The sequence below is a fragment of the Pelmatolapia mariae genome, linkage group LG3_W (assembly GCF_036321145.2).
Source record: "Pelmatolapia mariae isolate MD_Pm_ZW linkage group LG3_W, Pm_UMD_F_2, whole genome shotgun sequence".
Lineage (NCBI taxonomy): Eukaryota > Metazoa > Chordata > Actinopteri > Cichliformes > Cichlidae > Pelmatolapia > Pelmatolapia mariae.
Window position 1 is genome coordinate 46,329,531 of NC_086229.1, and position 14,811 is coordinate 46,344,341.

At 43.0% G+C, this 14,811-nt stretch overlaps 1 protein-coding gene across 3 annotated transcripts in view; it reads right to left on the bottom strand.

The window, feature by feature from the left end:
* exoc6b (exocyst complex component 6B) overlaps positions 1 to 14,811 on the bottom strand; it is a 130,251-nt gene that overhangs the window by 33,961 nt on the left and 81,479 nt on the right. For 2 of the 3 annotated variants that reach the window (XM_063469495.1, XM_063469496.1), the window contains 2 exons: positions 8,162 to 8,303; positions 3,526 to 3,599 (listed from right to left, as the gene is read on the bottom strand). In XM_063469495.1, the coding sequence (XP_063325565.1) occupies positions 3,526 to 3,599; positions 8,162 to 8,303 (216 nt within the window). Of the gene's footprint in view, positions 1 to 3,525; positions 3,600 to 8,161; positions 8,304 to 11,527; positions 11,628 to 14,811 lie in introns of those variants that run through there. The other variant, XM_063469497.1, reaches the window with a different exon arrangement.

Genomic DNA, 14,811 nt, shown 5'->3' on the forward strand with positions numbered 1-14,811 from the left:
AGAAAATGCTTAATGGTGTTAAAAAAAAAATTGCAGGTATGGCATATGTCTGAGCTGCCTGTTTACATCGATTGTATGCGCTCGGTGTGTGTGTGTCCATCCAAGTATCTAAAAGTGCATAAGTGTGTGTGTCCTGGGGGAACTCCTGTCTCGGCCCTGTCCCAGGACCCCGGATCCTTCCAGAACACCGGGACCCGACCACCCAACAAACGGACCCGTCAGCGTGATTTATCGGCCATTCAAAAATCAGGTCACACACACAAACACACACAGACATATTGCACAAAGACCCGCACACACTCACAGAGCGCCAACATACGAAAGTCGACACAGGAAAATGAAAAATCGACCCTCGCACAAACACACAAGAAAAGATGCGCTCGGGCAGATGTGTACGCACCGACGTCACGTATGAAAGCTCGTTCAGAGCTTTGGGGGGGAAAGGAATGCTCTTTCTTTTGATATGAGAAGAATGGTGAGGAAAAACAAAGGAGGAGAGAGATATAAAAGAGCGAAGGAGCTGAATAACGCTAAAAGAGTCAACTGATTCTGATCACTGACAAAGGAGGAGGAGGAGGAGGAGGATGGAGCTGAAGGAAGAGGACGAGGTAGCGGGCAGTGGGAGCAAAATGGGGAAAGAGCGGAGGAGAGAAGGGAGAAGGAGGGGGGGTAGCTGAAGTAAACATCAATGCCGGATGAATGCAATTTTTTCTTTTCTCATTCTCCCCATCTTCCCCCTTCCTTCTCCTCCTCCGAGCAAGAGGACAAGAGGCACTGCATCATCCCGACAGGCGGAGAAAGAGAAGAGAGGGAGAGAGAAAGAGGGATTGTGATGGAGGGATAAAGGGCTATCCGTCTCTGTCTGTCACCTCATTCATCGTCCCCTGCTCCGTCCTGCCGGCCCATCCGTCATCTGCTGTCACACACACACACACACACAAAAATACAAACACACACTTTCCACCAACTTTCACACACTCAACAACAACAAACACACATCAAAGGCGAGCACAAACTTTGACTCCCTCTCCGCCCTGTTTCACACATTCACTGGAATGACACACACACACACACTCTACGCTCAGTTTCACACGCGTAAACACACACACACACACACACACACACACACACACACTTTCACAGCAACTATGACAAACACGCAGCAGCCAGAAAAGCCACACACAAACTTTTTAGTCGGGCTCTCCGCCCCGTTTCACACATTCAGCGATGACACAGACACACAAACGGCGCTTCAGTTTCACACACTCGGCGGCGACTCACGAACGCGCCAGAGCCTCGGAAACGGCGACGGCAAACACAAGTTTGCGTGCTCTCGCGCACGTACGTGGGCGCCAGCTTGCCAAATGCTTTTTCGCAAAGTTAATATGTGACATCGACACACACACCCACACACACAACTTCGCCTAGCGTCCTGGATTCTCATCGGGGTTGTCCAGTTCTGTCCCCTGCTCAGTTTTTCCCAGGATCCAAAAACAAGACGCCCACAGAACACAATCGGGCCGCTTCCTGTACTCGACTGTTTCTCAGCATCCGGCTCGCGGACCCACTTTATTGCCACAGAGCGCAATATGAAGGCCGCTTCAGCGACGTGTGTTAGAAAGTCAGAAACTAGGCAAAAGAGACAACACGGGACACGTCACTAATGCTAAAACCAGCCCTAAACACTGGCCTTGATCCTGACAGCTGTATTGTGTGTTCCAACTTCTCATATACACAAACTGAGGCTGAAGTTGTTTTTTTGTGGTCTTTCTGGAGCTTTAGGCCTTTTACCGCCTGTGTCTTACCTGCAACAACTGGTTTAAACTGTTATTTCAGCTCTTTCTGATCATTCATTTGTGGGTTTTCAGCAGGGATCTCTATCTGTGAGGTAAACCCAGTCAAAATGTGGGACACTGTCTATAGATGTGGTCGATATAAATATGTAAAAATGCTGCAGATTCCCAGATGAAGCAGAAACCCGTGTCTGCACCCATTCACTTACACACTGATGGCAGCAGATCACAAGTCAGCACCCCTCAGGGGCAGTTCTGGTTGTGGTGAAGTTGAACGTTTTTGTTGCTTTTGCAGCGTAATCAGAGAAATGTTATATACAACTTCATGCATCAATCAACCACAACACTGAGATAAGCAGAATAAAGCTCACCATCTTCTTACACTTGTTGCAATGTTCTTCTGAGAGACTGGTGTGAAAAACCAAATCACTTCCAAACAGTTCAAAAGAACACACAAAAAAGGTGTTGACTAGACATTCATTCAAGTCCACTGATCCCAATCAGAGCCAGTATGGATAGACGTCGGATCCGTGAAGCTCCCGCCCCACGACACCCAAAGGATGTGTGTGTAAAAGACTTCAGTGCCAAGGACTCCCAGAGGTCCTGAATGCAGGCCCAGACTGAACAATTTAGCAGAACAAAGGCAAACCTACACAATATTAAACAGGTCATTTCAATTCAATTCAGTTTTATTTATAAAGCACCAGATCGCAGCAACAGTCACCGCAAGGTGACTTATATTGTATGGTGAAAACTCTTCAGTAATAGAAAGAAAAACTAATCAATTAGGAGTTGAGCAAGCACTTGGAGACAGTGGGAAGGAAAAACTATTTTCACAGGAAGAAACCTCTGGCAGAACCAGGCTTAGGAAGGCGAAGCCATCCACCTCGACCAGTTGGGGGTAAGGGGAGAGATTTCATGATGTGTCTGATTTAAATCTTTGGTTGCATTCATGAAAATCTGTTAACCTCAGTTTTTGTGGGGGGGGTTTGCAACGGAAGTTTAATTTTTACACTCTACAAAAGTGGGACGAACTTTTAATGTTTTCCTTTTAAAGCAAATCGATGAATAGCACACTGGAGCATCTCCATCATATTGATGTAGAGAGATCATTACGGGAGATGTTCAAAGAGGTTAAGTTAAAGACCCAAAACAATTATAGACAGAAACCCAACAATCCACTGGTCTCCAGTGAGCGAGCATTCGGCGACAGCGGGGACATAAAGAGTAAACAGGAGGAATCTTCAGATCGGGGTCTTTGCAGATAAGATGTTTGAACCTTTCACCACAGTAAAGCATCAGTTCTTCGTTACAACATTCAGGTTTCCCGTTTTTTCTCTCGAAACATCGTCACTTCCTCGCAATGAATGTGTGAGGAATTTGATGAGAGATAAGGCAGCAGTAGAGATATGTTAGAAACTTCCAGATAAACACAGAAAGTAAACAAAAGGGTGGGAAAAGCAAGGACGACTGGGATGTGGGATAAAAAAAAAAAAAAAAGAGAAAACGAAGAAGGAATAAAATCAGAAAACCAAATGAAGGGTGAAGATGAAGATGAGGAGGGCTGAGGGGAGTGTGAGGGAGGATGGCAGAAGGATGAAAAGGACAAGGAAGTGGGGGAGGAGGAGGAGGCAGAAAAAAAAGATAGTGGGGTAAATAAAAAAATAAAGAAAAAAAACACACAGAAAGAGAAAACGAAGGAGAGAGGACCACGAGGGAGACAAAGACCTACTTGTCTCAAGTCACTGAAGGCCAGAAGCAACGTGTCACCCTGGAAGCCTGCGACCGGGCCGGCTCTGGCAAAACCTGTGGGAAAATACAAACCCGCCACCCCCAGTCCACCCCCGGAGAGAGGGAAGAGAGGAGGAGGAGGAGGAAAAAAAATAAGAGGGTGAAAAACAGAATAATAAAAGACCTGGTCGGATTTGCTATGCATCGGGATAGATTGGCAGACAAATGACAGCCTGGGGAGGAGGGGGGAGGAGGGAGGAGAGGAAAGGGGAGGGCAGGGTGTTAGAGTCATGTCGCTAGGTCTTGCTGAAAAAGAGTGTGTGCGTGCCTGTGAAAGTGTGTGTGTTTGGGGTGATGCAGACTTGGTGAAAGTGAAGGAGATAATGTCAGAGTTTTAAGGCTAGCGTGTGTGTGTGTGTGTTGCTTGTACAGGGCTTTGCTGTTCGATTTTGAACCCAGACGTGAGGCCTGTGTGTGCGCGTCAGGGTCGTACGGAGTGTGAACTAGGGTCTTGGCGTCAGTTGGCCCCCCTAAACAAGCCGAAGCGAGGGAACGAGAGGAGAGGAAAGAGGAGCGCCGTGGTGTAGAGAGCGAGCCAGAGCCAGCCTGTAGCTAATCTCTTTTACCTCAGGACACACACAGAAGCACAAGGCCATACACACTACAGCACTGATTACACGCCCGCCATCTTCACTGACCCCAGACACACACACACACACACACACACACACACACACACACACACACACACACAGGTCCTGCACATAAACTTTGAAGCCATCGCCTAAGCTAACCTTTTAAACAATTCTTCCACCCAAACTCGGTTGAAGTTTTTCTTAATTTCTCCCTCTGCCGTCACTTAACAGGCACTGGTCTTGGCAGCAGCAACAGACCTATTACCACTCGCTCCCCTTTGAATATTTCAAATTAGTGACAAATCAAACCTGTTCTCTATCGCTCTTCAAGGGAAACGAAACAGGAAACCCATCACACTGGCTGTTCCTCCAGGTTTAGTGTTAGCAGACATCAGTGCTTTGGGTGCGTGGAGGCGCAGCCACTCGAGCAAAGCTTTCGCGACTTAAAAAGCCGGCCACAGTCTTGTTTCACACCACCTGTTCAGCGTTTTCCTGCCCATTGCCGCTACACTTTATACAACCAGAGTAGCATGTTGGCTTGTTTTGTGCATTCAAACTTCCACACATCTTTTAACTTGCAATCATTGCTGCCAATGGACACGGGTAACATCTCTTTCACTACTAGTGATAACTGGCATGCAGTGCCAGTCAGGTCATTTGAACTGCCTCAACGAACCCTTTAGGGCACAGCTGTTGAACTCCAGGCCTCGAGGGCCGGTGTCCTGCAGGTTTTATTTGTGTCCTTGATCCAACACAGCTGATTTAAATGGTTAAATTACCTCCTCAACATATCTTGAAGTTCTCCAGAGGACTGGTAATGAAGTAACCATTTGATTCAGGTGTGTTGACCCAGGGTGATATCCAAAACCTGCAGGACACCGGCCCTCGAGGCCTGGAGTTCAACACCCCTGCTTTAGGGTCTGCTCAAGTCCAAGTGACATAAATTTCATCATCAGATGGTGAGCACTAGTGTCCTTGTGGACATTCTCATGCCTACCTGTATTACAGTGCACCAGTTATCCATGCACTCCTTGTGGTGTACCTCAAGCGGACTTAAAGGAAGTACAATCTACGCCTAAGGTGGTGCACTTTCACAACAGAGAGGGGAGTCACTGTACAGCCAACCATCCATCCAGACCTCCACCCTAAGGTGTTTTGCTGTGTCTCAGTGGCCTCCCTGCTCTTTGTTGTTGGGTTCAAGAAATGGTCAGATTCTTGAAAATCCCTGATTCTTTTTGGGGTTTTCTTTTAGCGAGGAGATAGCCATCCTGGAAGTTATAATACATTTATGTTCATCTCAAACATACATTTTAAATAACTGCTTTGAACACGTAGCACCTTCTACCTTTGATTCTAACTCCCACGCTTCATTTGTTTCCTCCTTTCATCTCTGGATGTTTTTCACTGTAATATTTATATCTTGTCTTCATGTCTTCGCCCCCTTCTACACCTTTGAACACGTCAAAGCTACAGCATCATTTGTAGTACAAAAAATGACTTAGTTCTTTAACATTGGTGCCGTGGCTTGTGCTCTTTACAAAAATGACTGGCTCTCTACATGTCCATGCGCAAACTGGAAACAAACTAAGGCAGCTTGGCGATGGCTTTCGAGAAACTGACTCTTTCCTAACTTGTTCATTTTTGTATTTTTCTCCCAGCATATACAAGATAAGGGGAAAGCACAAGCCTGCATCCTCCGCGACGCTGTTCCCAAAGCCAGATAAGTGGGGATGGTCGCTTCACTAAGGCCAAAACAAAAACGTGGCTCATAAATCAGGTTTCCATTCTGGATAGTTTTGAGGTCAGGATTACGGATGCCCCGTTTTTCATCCTCGACTTTAATGTTTTTCATTTTATTCTCACTTTATCTATCTCCATGCTCTGCTTCTTCCTCTTAAGCCCCATCCACACAAAGCGATTCACTCGACGGGATTCACTTTGTAGCTGCCAGCTGGTGGCTGCTGTGGATAAACTCCGGACGCTAGTTTCCCACCCTGTCACACGTCCATCTACAGTACCCGTCCCTCCCATTGGCTTTGCTTCAGGGTAGAAACTAGCTTAACCAGTGTCCGTCCACTCTGTGGCAGCGACAGTCATTGCAACAAGTCTCTGAATTTCACTGACGGCCTCTGGTCACCGGCCGGGTTTGAACGCTTGCTGCCCGCTGTGCCATGCTCGTAGCTTCACACTCTCATCCTCAACCCTTTCTTTTCTTTCTCTCCATCAGTGCTCCTCTGCTTTTCTCAAAATCCGACATCTCCTCCCTCTTCCTCCCCACACTCCCCTGGTGATCGCATTCATTCATCTGTACCTTCCTTTTTTTCTTTATCCCTCGCCATCCTGAAATTCCTCCCTTTATTCAAACTCTAATCCCTCTTTCTTGTGCTCTCTTCCTTCACTTCCTCCTTTTTTTATTTAAACCTCACTGTTAATTTTCATTTAATCCCTCCTCTCATCCATGCTTTCTGCTCTTCCCTCTGTCCGTCTCATGTGCCCTCCTTCTGATTTTCATTTGATTAATTTCACACCTCTTCCATTTAATCCCATTTTCTTTGTTCACCTGTCCCTCACCCTCCTTCACCCGAAACCTGTTCTGTCCTTTAATTTTACCCATTTACCCACTCATTATTCCACTTTTTGCTTAAAGTTTTTGGGTTTGAGTTGTTTTCTTCTTGTTGCTCTTGAACATTTAACACTTTCATTAGTCATATTCCTGTTTTCACCGCACTCGTGCAGTGACTTTCTAAAAAAGACTTTTAAAAAAAGCTTCAAAAGCTCTAGATTAAGCGTATTTATTTAAACACAATAAAGATCCTTATTTGCCCCCATTTCTTCCACTCAAACTGTCCATGCATCTTAAACTTCTCATTTCATCCCCCTTTCCCGTTCCTCTTCTTCCTTTTTTAGTACTTTCTCCTAATATTTAACCCCCCTTTCCCACCACCGCCACATTATTCTGTCTTGCATTTTTACCCTCCCACTTAAATTTTTAACTCATCTTCCACTTTCCTTTTCTTCCATCCATCTACTGTACCATCAGCTCCACTTTTTTTTCAGTTTGACTCCCACCCCTCCCAATCCATCCTGAAAAACTAACTCTGTAACCTGCTAACCCCTCCGCAGCACTGCATGCATGTCACTGCACATCACATCACCCACACGCTCTCAGTGACTCTAAGAACCTTGATCATGTAAAAACCGAGCCAGCGACGCATCTCGCTCTTTCATTCCCTGCCCGCCTTTATCTGCAAGCTCTGCATCTTTGTGGCTCTGAACCAAGGAGAAGGAGGAGGGAGAGGAAACAAAGAAATGAGGAAGAGAGGGGGAGAGCCACGAGGATGATGGGAAGGAGAGAGGAGGCTGGAGACGAGGAGGAGAGTAAGGAGACATTCGAGGAAAAAAAGATGGAAGAGCAAGAAAAATTAAGGATTTTTAGAGAAGGGAGTATCGAAGATGCTTTCCCTCAACCATGCAACTGGTTGTTCCATAGCGCCCCCTGTGCTCTCAGATGCAAAGTGCAAACATGGCCTACTTCCAGCTCATTTTATAAAAGCGGTCTCGTGTGATTAATGTCTTTGTGCGACTCCAAGACTTTTAATTCAAAGAAAAATGCATTTCATATTAAGTAGATGTGCCTCCTCACTTTAATATGGGTTAAAAAGTACATGTGTGCATGTGTATGTGAGTGTGTGAATGAAAAACAAAGTAGAACAAAGAAAAAAATGAACAAAGAAGAAACTGACAAAGAGAACGCACAGAGGTGAAGAAAACAGTAATCTGACAAAACATTTATCTTCTTAATTCGTGTGTCAACATAAATCAAACGTCCAACCATAAACTTTGTAAAGTTTGCAGAAAAGTAACATAAATGATCATTCTTCAGGAAAAAAAACAAAAAGACACAAAACCTTTTTACACATTTCTGTAAAAAAAAAAAAAAAAAATGCTTCAACACAAAAACCCACTAATGAAATGCCTAAACATCTGCACTGCAACACTCACTCTCGCACTCCTTCACATCGGTGTCGAGCTGGTGCAGAGCGCCCATGGAGATCTGTCGGACCTCCGGGTCAAGCAGGAGCTGCATGAGGGACGTGGAGATGTGCTTACAGGACGACATGCACGCAGTCTGCGCTACTTTACCCTGAGAAAGAGAGAGAAGACACAAGGAAAGAAGAAAGGATGCTGAATTTTCTTCTCTTGATTTCTAACCAGAAATGTAAAATGTGTCGTTTTTCACTGCTAATCTATACAACCAAGTGACTGGATGTGCATCAGAAGTTAATGAGGGTGATCTCTGCCTGTGCAGCTACAAATTGTGCCCAAAAACTAAACACAACTCAAAATTTCAGCTTGTTTAATATCAGTTTGATCCCAGTTTTGTACAGCAGGTGAAACACTTATTTTATTTGTGACTGTATGCAAAAACAGAACTAAGGAAGCTGTGATCCACACCGATGCATGAACATTAACAGACGTATGCACAGTTCAGGTGCTCTTTGTCAGAGGATGTTTTTTTAACATACACCCACACACAGCGACGACAAAGACGTGCTGCATTCAGGTGCAGTCAGAATGATGAAGTAGCATAATAAAAGAATAAAGGCAGGGGATAAGGAAGTGCATGACAAAACATTAATATAGAAACAACAATGTGTTTGACTGGGTTCGATTTTCTGATTGTGTATATATATATATATATATGTGTGTGTGTGTGTGTAGTCTCAGTGACAAGCTGTGGCCTCGAGTTTGACCTCTATGACTGCATACCAACAACATGAAGCAAAGAGATGAAAAGGGGGAAGAAGTGGTAAAGGGTTTTTAAAAAAATAAGGTTATGTGAAAGAGCAAAAGTTCAGTGGGAACCGAGAAAGAAAAGGGGAAATCTAGAGCTTGAGAAGATGATTAGTTTTCTTGTAATTTTTAAATAAACAATTTGTATGATTTAATTCCTCTTTCCTGAGTACCATCAACATAGTTTTGACGAGATGTTGCTTTGAGAGAACTACTGAGAGAAAAAAAAGGGAAATCAAGTCTATTAAAAGATCATCTTAACCTTGTAAACTCTGAGTGAAACGCCGAGCAGAGGAAGTTTCCCTGAAGGGCCTGATTACACATATTAATCCTGACGTGACTTTGATGTGTCCGGCTGACACCAACGCACTTTAGGGGTGATTAATAAGAAACGCGGACCCTTTCATTTCAAGCCCTGCATATTTAATTACCTTCATTAATCACACAGTGAAGCTAAACACACATGTATACATGCAGCATGTGCAAATACACACACACACAACATTTATATTTGTGTGATTATACACAAGCATGAAGGTGCTGGTGTGAACCTAGTGTTTATACAGCTCTAATCACACATGTGACTCTGTTTCCTTGTGTTGTTTGCAAATATTCATACACAGCGAATAAATTGTTGATATCTTCCTGCGATTGTTAGCGTGCATTCGATGTCAAATTAATTGAATTTTAGTCGTTTTAGCTCTTTGCGCTCCGTTTAAAGCAGACTGCAAGTGTTTTCATCTGACCTGCCAATCAAAGGAAGGCAAACCAACACTGTGAGCAGTTATACTCCCACATTAATTTCTTTATATGCTGATTAATTCAGAGTAAATTCTCATAGAAGCCATACCATGACATAAAAAGAAGCAAAACTCAGGACATTTACCCCCTGACCTCCCTCAACACATAAAACATTATGCTAAAACATAAGGAATCACAGCTAGCAGATAGACGATGGTATCAAAACCTGCTTTGACCAGCCGGCAATCACACTGTGAGCCAAAACGCACTACAAGTTTTCCCCACTGAATTCTCAGAAACCAGATGAAACATCAGGGTACCAATTCCTGTTTTCTATTCCTCTACGCTAAACTGTTAACCTTGACCGATATATCAGCGGGGGCCGTTAGCAGCCACATGCTGATAAATCTGTATCTGCATTTATAACAGCTCAATTTGTTCCTCCGCTCGTTACCAATACAGATATTTGGTGATTTAAAAATCCCATGTTCCAATATATAGGCAATTTTTTTTTTTCCCGCTTGCAGACACACGGAAAATAAACACTTCCCCAACGTTTGTTATGTGCAATTATTTATGAGTCCTTAGTAAGATATTTGTATTGGTCAATGTGTACAAAAAAAAAAAAAGAAAAAAAAAAGCTAATTAGTCGGAATATTCTGTGATTTACAAATCAGATATCAGTTTTGGTTTTCATAAGCCGGGCTTAAAAATGCTGCACAAATCTGAGCCCACTCCTATGCAGCGTGAAGGACTCAAATAATATACAAGACATGAAGTAAAATTTAGCTGGACTTTACTGAATACGCAAAAGCTGCTGCACCAAAAAGTGAAGATTATTTCATTTAATTCATATGTCAGGAATTATTTAATCAGTAAGGATTTTAATCGGGGCTACATAATCACATTATAATAAAAAGTACCTATAAAAGGCCCAAATTACACCGACAGAAAATACTAGATCACATCTTAAAAAAAAAAAAAAAAAAAAAAAAGCGCAACAACACAGCAAAAACCTCAAAGACACTATTGAGGGCTGCCCATGGATGTTCATGCAGCATGATTTTGTAGAGGGAAATTAACTGGCATCGATCCATAACACATCAGACAACCTGAGGAGCAATTTCAGCAGCAGATCCCTTCAGCCTCGCTGTATGACGACACCAGAGGTCGTTCCCTCCTGCTCATCAGACTCTACACATACTGAACTGGACTAACTGCACTCCATCACTTTTTGTACGCCACAACGCACATGTGCACGCCTGAGCACCTACAATACCTGTAAAATCCTTTTAATAATATTAGTGTTAATTTTAACTCTTTATTTATCCCTCCATGTCTACATTTCATTTTATACGGTTGCTTTGTTGTGTGTTTTGGCTGTGTGTACGCTGCTATGACAACTCAATTTCCCTCTAAGATTAATAAAGCTTCTCCGAATGCGAATTTAAGCAGTTCTAAATGTGAGGAAGTTACTCCTGTCAGGTCATCAGATCTACTATTCATTTCTGCTTTTGGATAGTGGTTCATGGAGAAAAAACCCTCTTCTTTTCTCCGACGTTGAAAAGAGGAGACACTCACTTTTTAGCAAGTGCCCCTTTTGTGTTAAAGTCCCATCAAGTGGCCTTTGTTTCCTGCAGCGAAGGTAATCACAGAACCAGTTAACCTAACCAGCATGTCTTTGCACCCTGATGCAAACAAGAAAACTTGATTCAGAAAGACTCAAATTCAAACACAGGACCCTCTTGCTGTGAGGGGACAGTGCTAACCACCACTGTGCGAATGCTCTCATTTGTATATATTAAAAAAACAAAACAAAAACAGAAGCATAAACACATTTCTAATCATAACTTTAATATCAGCGTTGGTCGAGTTTCCTGATGTTTTTCTGCACACTGTCCACGCAATCTGGCGTCTAGACTGGGATGGAAACCTGCAGTGAATGTCCAAGCATTAATGAATGAACGAAACAAGCAGCACAGCACATTAATTATCCTTTCAATTGATCCCCTAGTAAAAATCCTAATGAATGGCTGAGCTCCCAGACTTTTCCTATGGCTGAAAATACCCTCCCACTGATTCCCAAATACATCCAGGAAATGTGAAATTAAGGAAAAACAAAATAGAACATTAACAGACACATTAGTTAAAATTATTGGCTGTCATTAAGCAACGATTTAATCAAGACATTATTTTTATTTTAATGACACACTTTAATACCATTTCCTCTGTTTTCCAGGCAGCAGCTCAACTCACTGCCACTGTAATAAAACGGTTTCCCCTCAGAGATCCATAAAATTCATCTTATCTTATATAACAAACCCCACAGCAGCAAGAAAGAGAAAAGAAAAAAAAGATCTAATTGTAGCTGCGCATGAACTGAGGTCCAAGTCAGGAAAGAGTCTGGAGAGTCTTCACCTCACAGGGAAAATCAAATTATACACAAGGCACACACGTGCAAGCACATATGTTCGAGAAACACACACCTACGACTGGCCAGATATCCTCCAATACGACGCTGGCCTCTGAACTCTGCATGCACACAAACACAGAGATACAGTGTTCGCACAACCTCGGGGGTCAATTATCATCGGGTGAGACCGAGCGTGAAATGAGCTAATTCTATTTACATGTCCTAAGCAAGGAATATCTGACACACACACACACACACACACACACACACACACACAGAGGTAGGTCTTCTGACAAAAATGGCGCTGCCTTGGACTTCAGTGCAGACAACTGGGAACGATTAGCCTGAGGCACAGTGGAGAAGAGGAAGGAGAGGAAAGTATAAGATGGTAAAGGAAAGGGGGTGAACAGAAAAGGTGAGGGAAAGGGTGGACGGTTGGGATTGAAAAAAATAAAAGGAGTGACAATTGAAGGGAAATGTGGGAAAAGGAATGGAAAAGAAAGAAAGGATGAGGAAAACTTGAGAAAGGAAAGGTAAGGAATGACTAGGAAAGAAAATATAAAGGCAGGAAAGAGAAGACGAGCACAGGTGACAAGGTAGCAAAGGGGGAAGGAAAAAGTTAAAAAGAAAAAGGGTGGGGAACAAAAGCAGAAGAAAAACAAAAGAAAAGCTGCTGAAAAGTGACAAAAGGAAGAGCAAAGTAAGAAAGGGTGATGAAAAAAGAAGGAAAATAAGAGGAAAGAGAAAAACAAGAACAGGTGAGCTGGGGAAAGGAGGAAAGGAACGATTAGGACAGCTGGAAGATGTAAATTTAAGTAGATGTGATCAAAGGAAGAATGAAAAGGAGTACTGGTGAGGAAGGAAATGAAGAAGAAAGGGAAAAGAAAACAAGAAAAATGTGAAAAAGTGAAGAATTGAAAGAAATTAAGGAAAGGAAATGCAGGTAAAGGAAAGTGAGGTAGCAAGGTGAAATAAGGCAAGGATGGAAAGAAGGAAAGGAAAGAAGAGGATGCAAAATATGAGGGGAGGTGAGCAAAGGAAAGGTAAGGTGAGGACAGAGGAATGAAAGGAAAGGATTCAAGAACATAAATATGTAGAGAAGAGGAGGTGGGAGAGAAGTTAGTAAGGAAGGAAGAGAGCCAAGAAAAGGAAACCAGAAAAACAAGTGATGCTTCTCCTCCATCCTCCCACCTTCATCCCTCCTTCTAACTAACGAGAGACGTTCATCAAAGAGCTCATTAAAATCTACTCAGCGCCTAACGGCTGAACAAATAGACAGAAAGAAAGAGAGCAGGCCAGGTGGAGGGAACGAGGTGAGGGGAAAGGATGGGGACGAGACTGGCGGGGTCAGGCGGAGAGACAGACGACGGGTGGTGGTGAGTAATCAAGAAAGAGGAAGGAAGAGAAGGAATGCACAGTTGAAAAAAAAACAAACATCTGCTCGTCCCACTGTTCAGGATATGAAAATTCACCTTCAGGTGCTTTCGCACACGCATTAATCTCTGACGTTAATATTTAATTGTTTTTACGTGCGGGAAACCTACAAATCGCTCTACGCTGCGATAAACCTGCTGTTTGCTTCCTTCCAACACCTAACAGCAGAGAAAGTGGAGAAAGGCCTAGTGTTGCTTCACTAGGCCTGTGTGAGGGGAAATGATGGGTATGTGACACATGCTAGTGCCACATTAACAATAACACATCCAACTGTGAGTTTGACCACCTGATATTCAATACTTATGTTCACAGCCTAACTGCTAACAGTTTCCATCTAGTCAGGTAACGTTAAATGCTTCCATAGGAATTAAGGGGGTAAATAGAAGCCAGGTCCTGCTAATCAATGCATTTAATTAACTGATCATCAGCAGATGTGAGTACCTCTATAAAAGGTACTCACAGTACACAATGCCGCAATATTCCCAGGAACTAGCCCAAGTACTACATCTCTGACTCTAAAGAGCTCAGTTAGCATGGCAAATGTTAAAGTTTGTGACACTACAATTAAAAAATGCTGGACAAATATGGCTTGTTTGAATGGATTGTCAGCAGAAAGGCCCTGCAGCACGGCTTAGGCTTGCAAAGTTGCATATGAACAAACTACAAGGATTCTGGAACAATGTCCTTTGGGCAGAAGAGACCAGACTGGAGATGTTGGGCCATAATGCACAACAACACATCTGGAGAAAACCAAACACAGCATATCAGCAGAAACACTTCATACCAACTATCAGCACGGAGGTGGAGGCGTGATGATTTGGACACCTTGCAGTCATTGAGTAGGCCATGAATTACTCTCTATAAGAAGTATTCTACAGCAGGGATGTTAAAGTCATTTTACATTGTGAGCCACATGCAGAGCCAGACCAGTAAAACTCCCCAATGTCTGTCTGTCACTGTAAATGCATTTAACTACACATTTAATCCCCCAGAAGTGTTAATATGAGGAAAAGAAGTGTGATTTCAACAGCATGTCTCAGGTTTTCTACACAAATAAAGGTGTAAAATTACAGAACAAAGTTCTGGCAGCTCATTTGTCTTGACAAATGTTTCATTATACATTTCGATAGTAGAAAGATTATCTACTACTTCACTTTAGTATAGTATGAATGCCTGCAGAGGAGATCTTTATCAATAGGAAAAGTTGTAAAACCTATGAAAAATGTTCTAATCACTATGTACTTAACTGACAAATGTACATCTGGTGTCA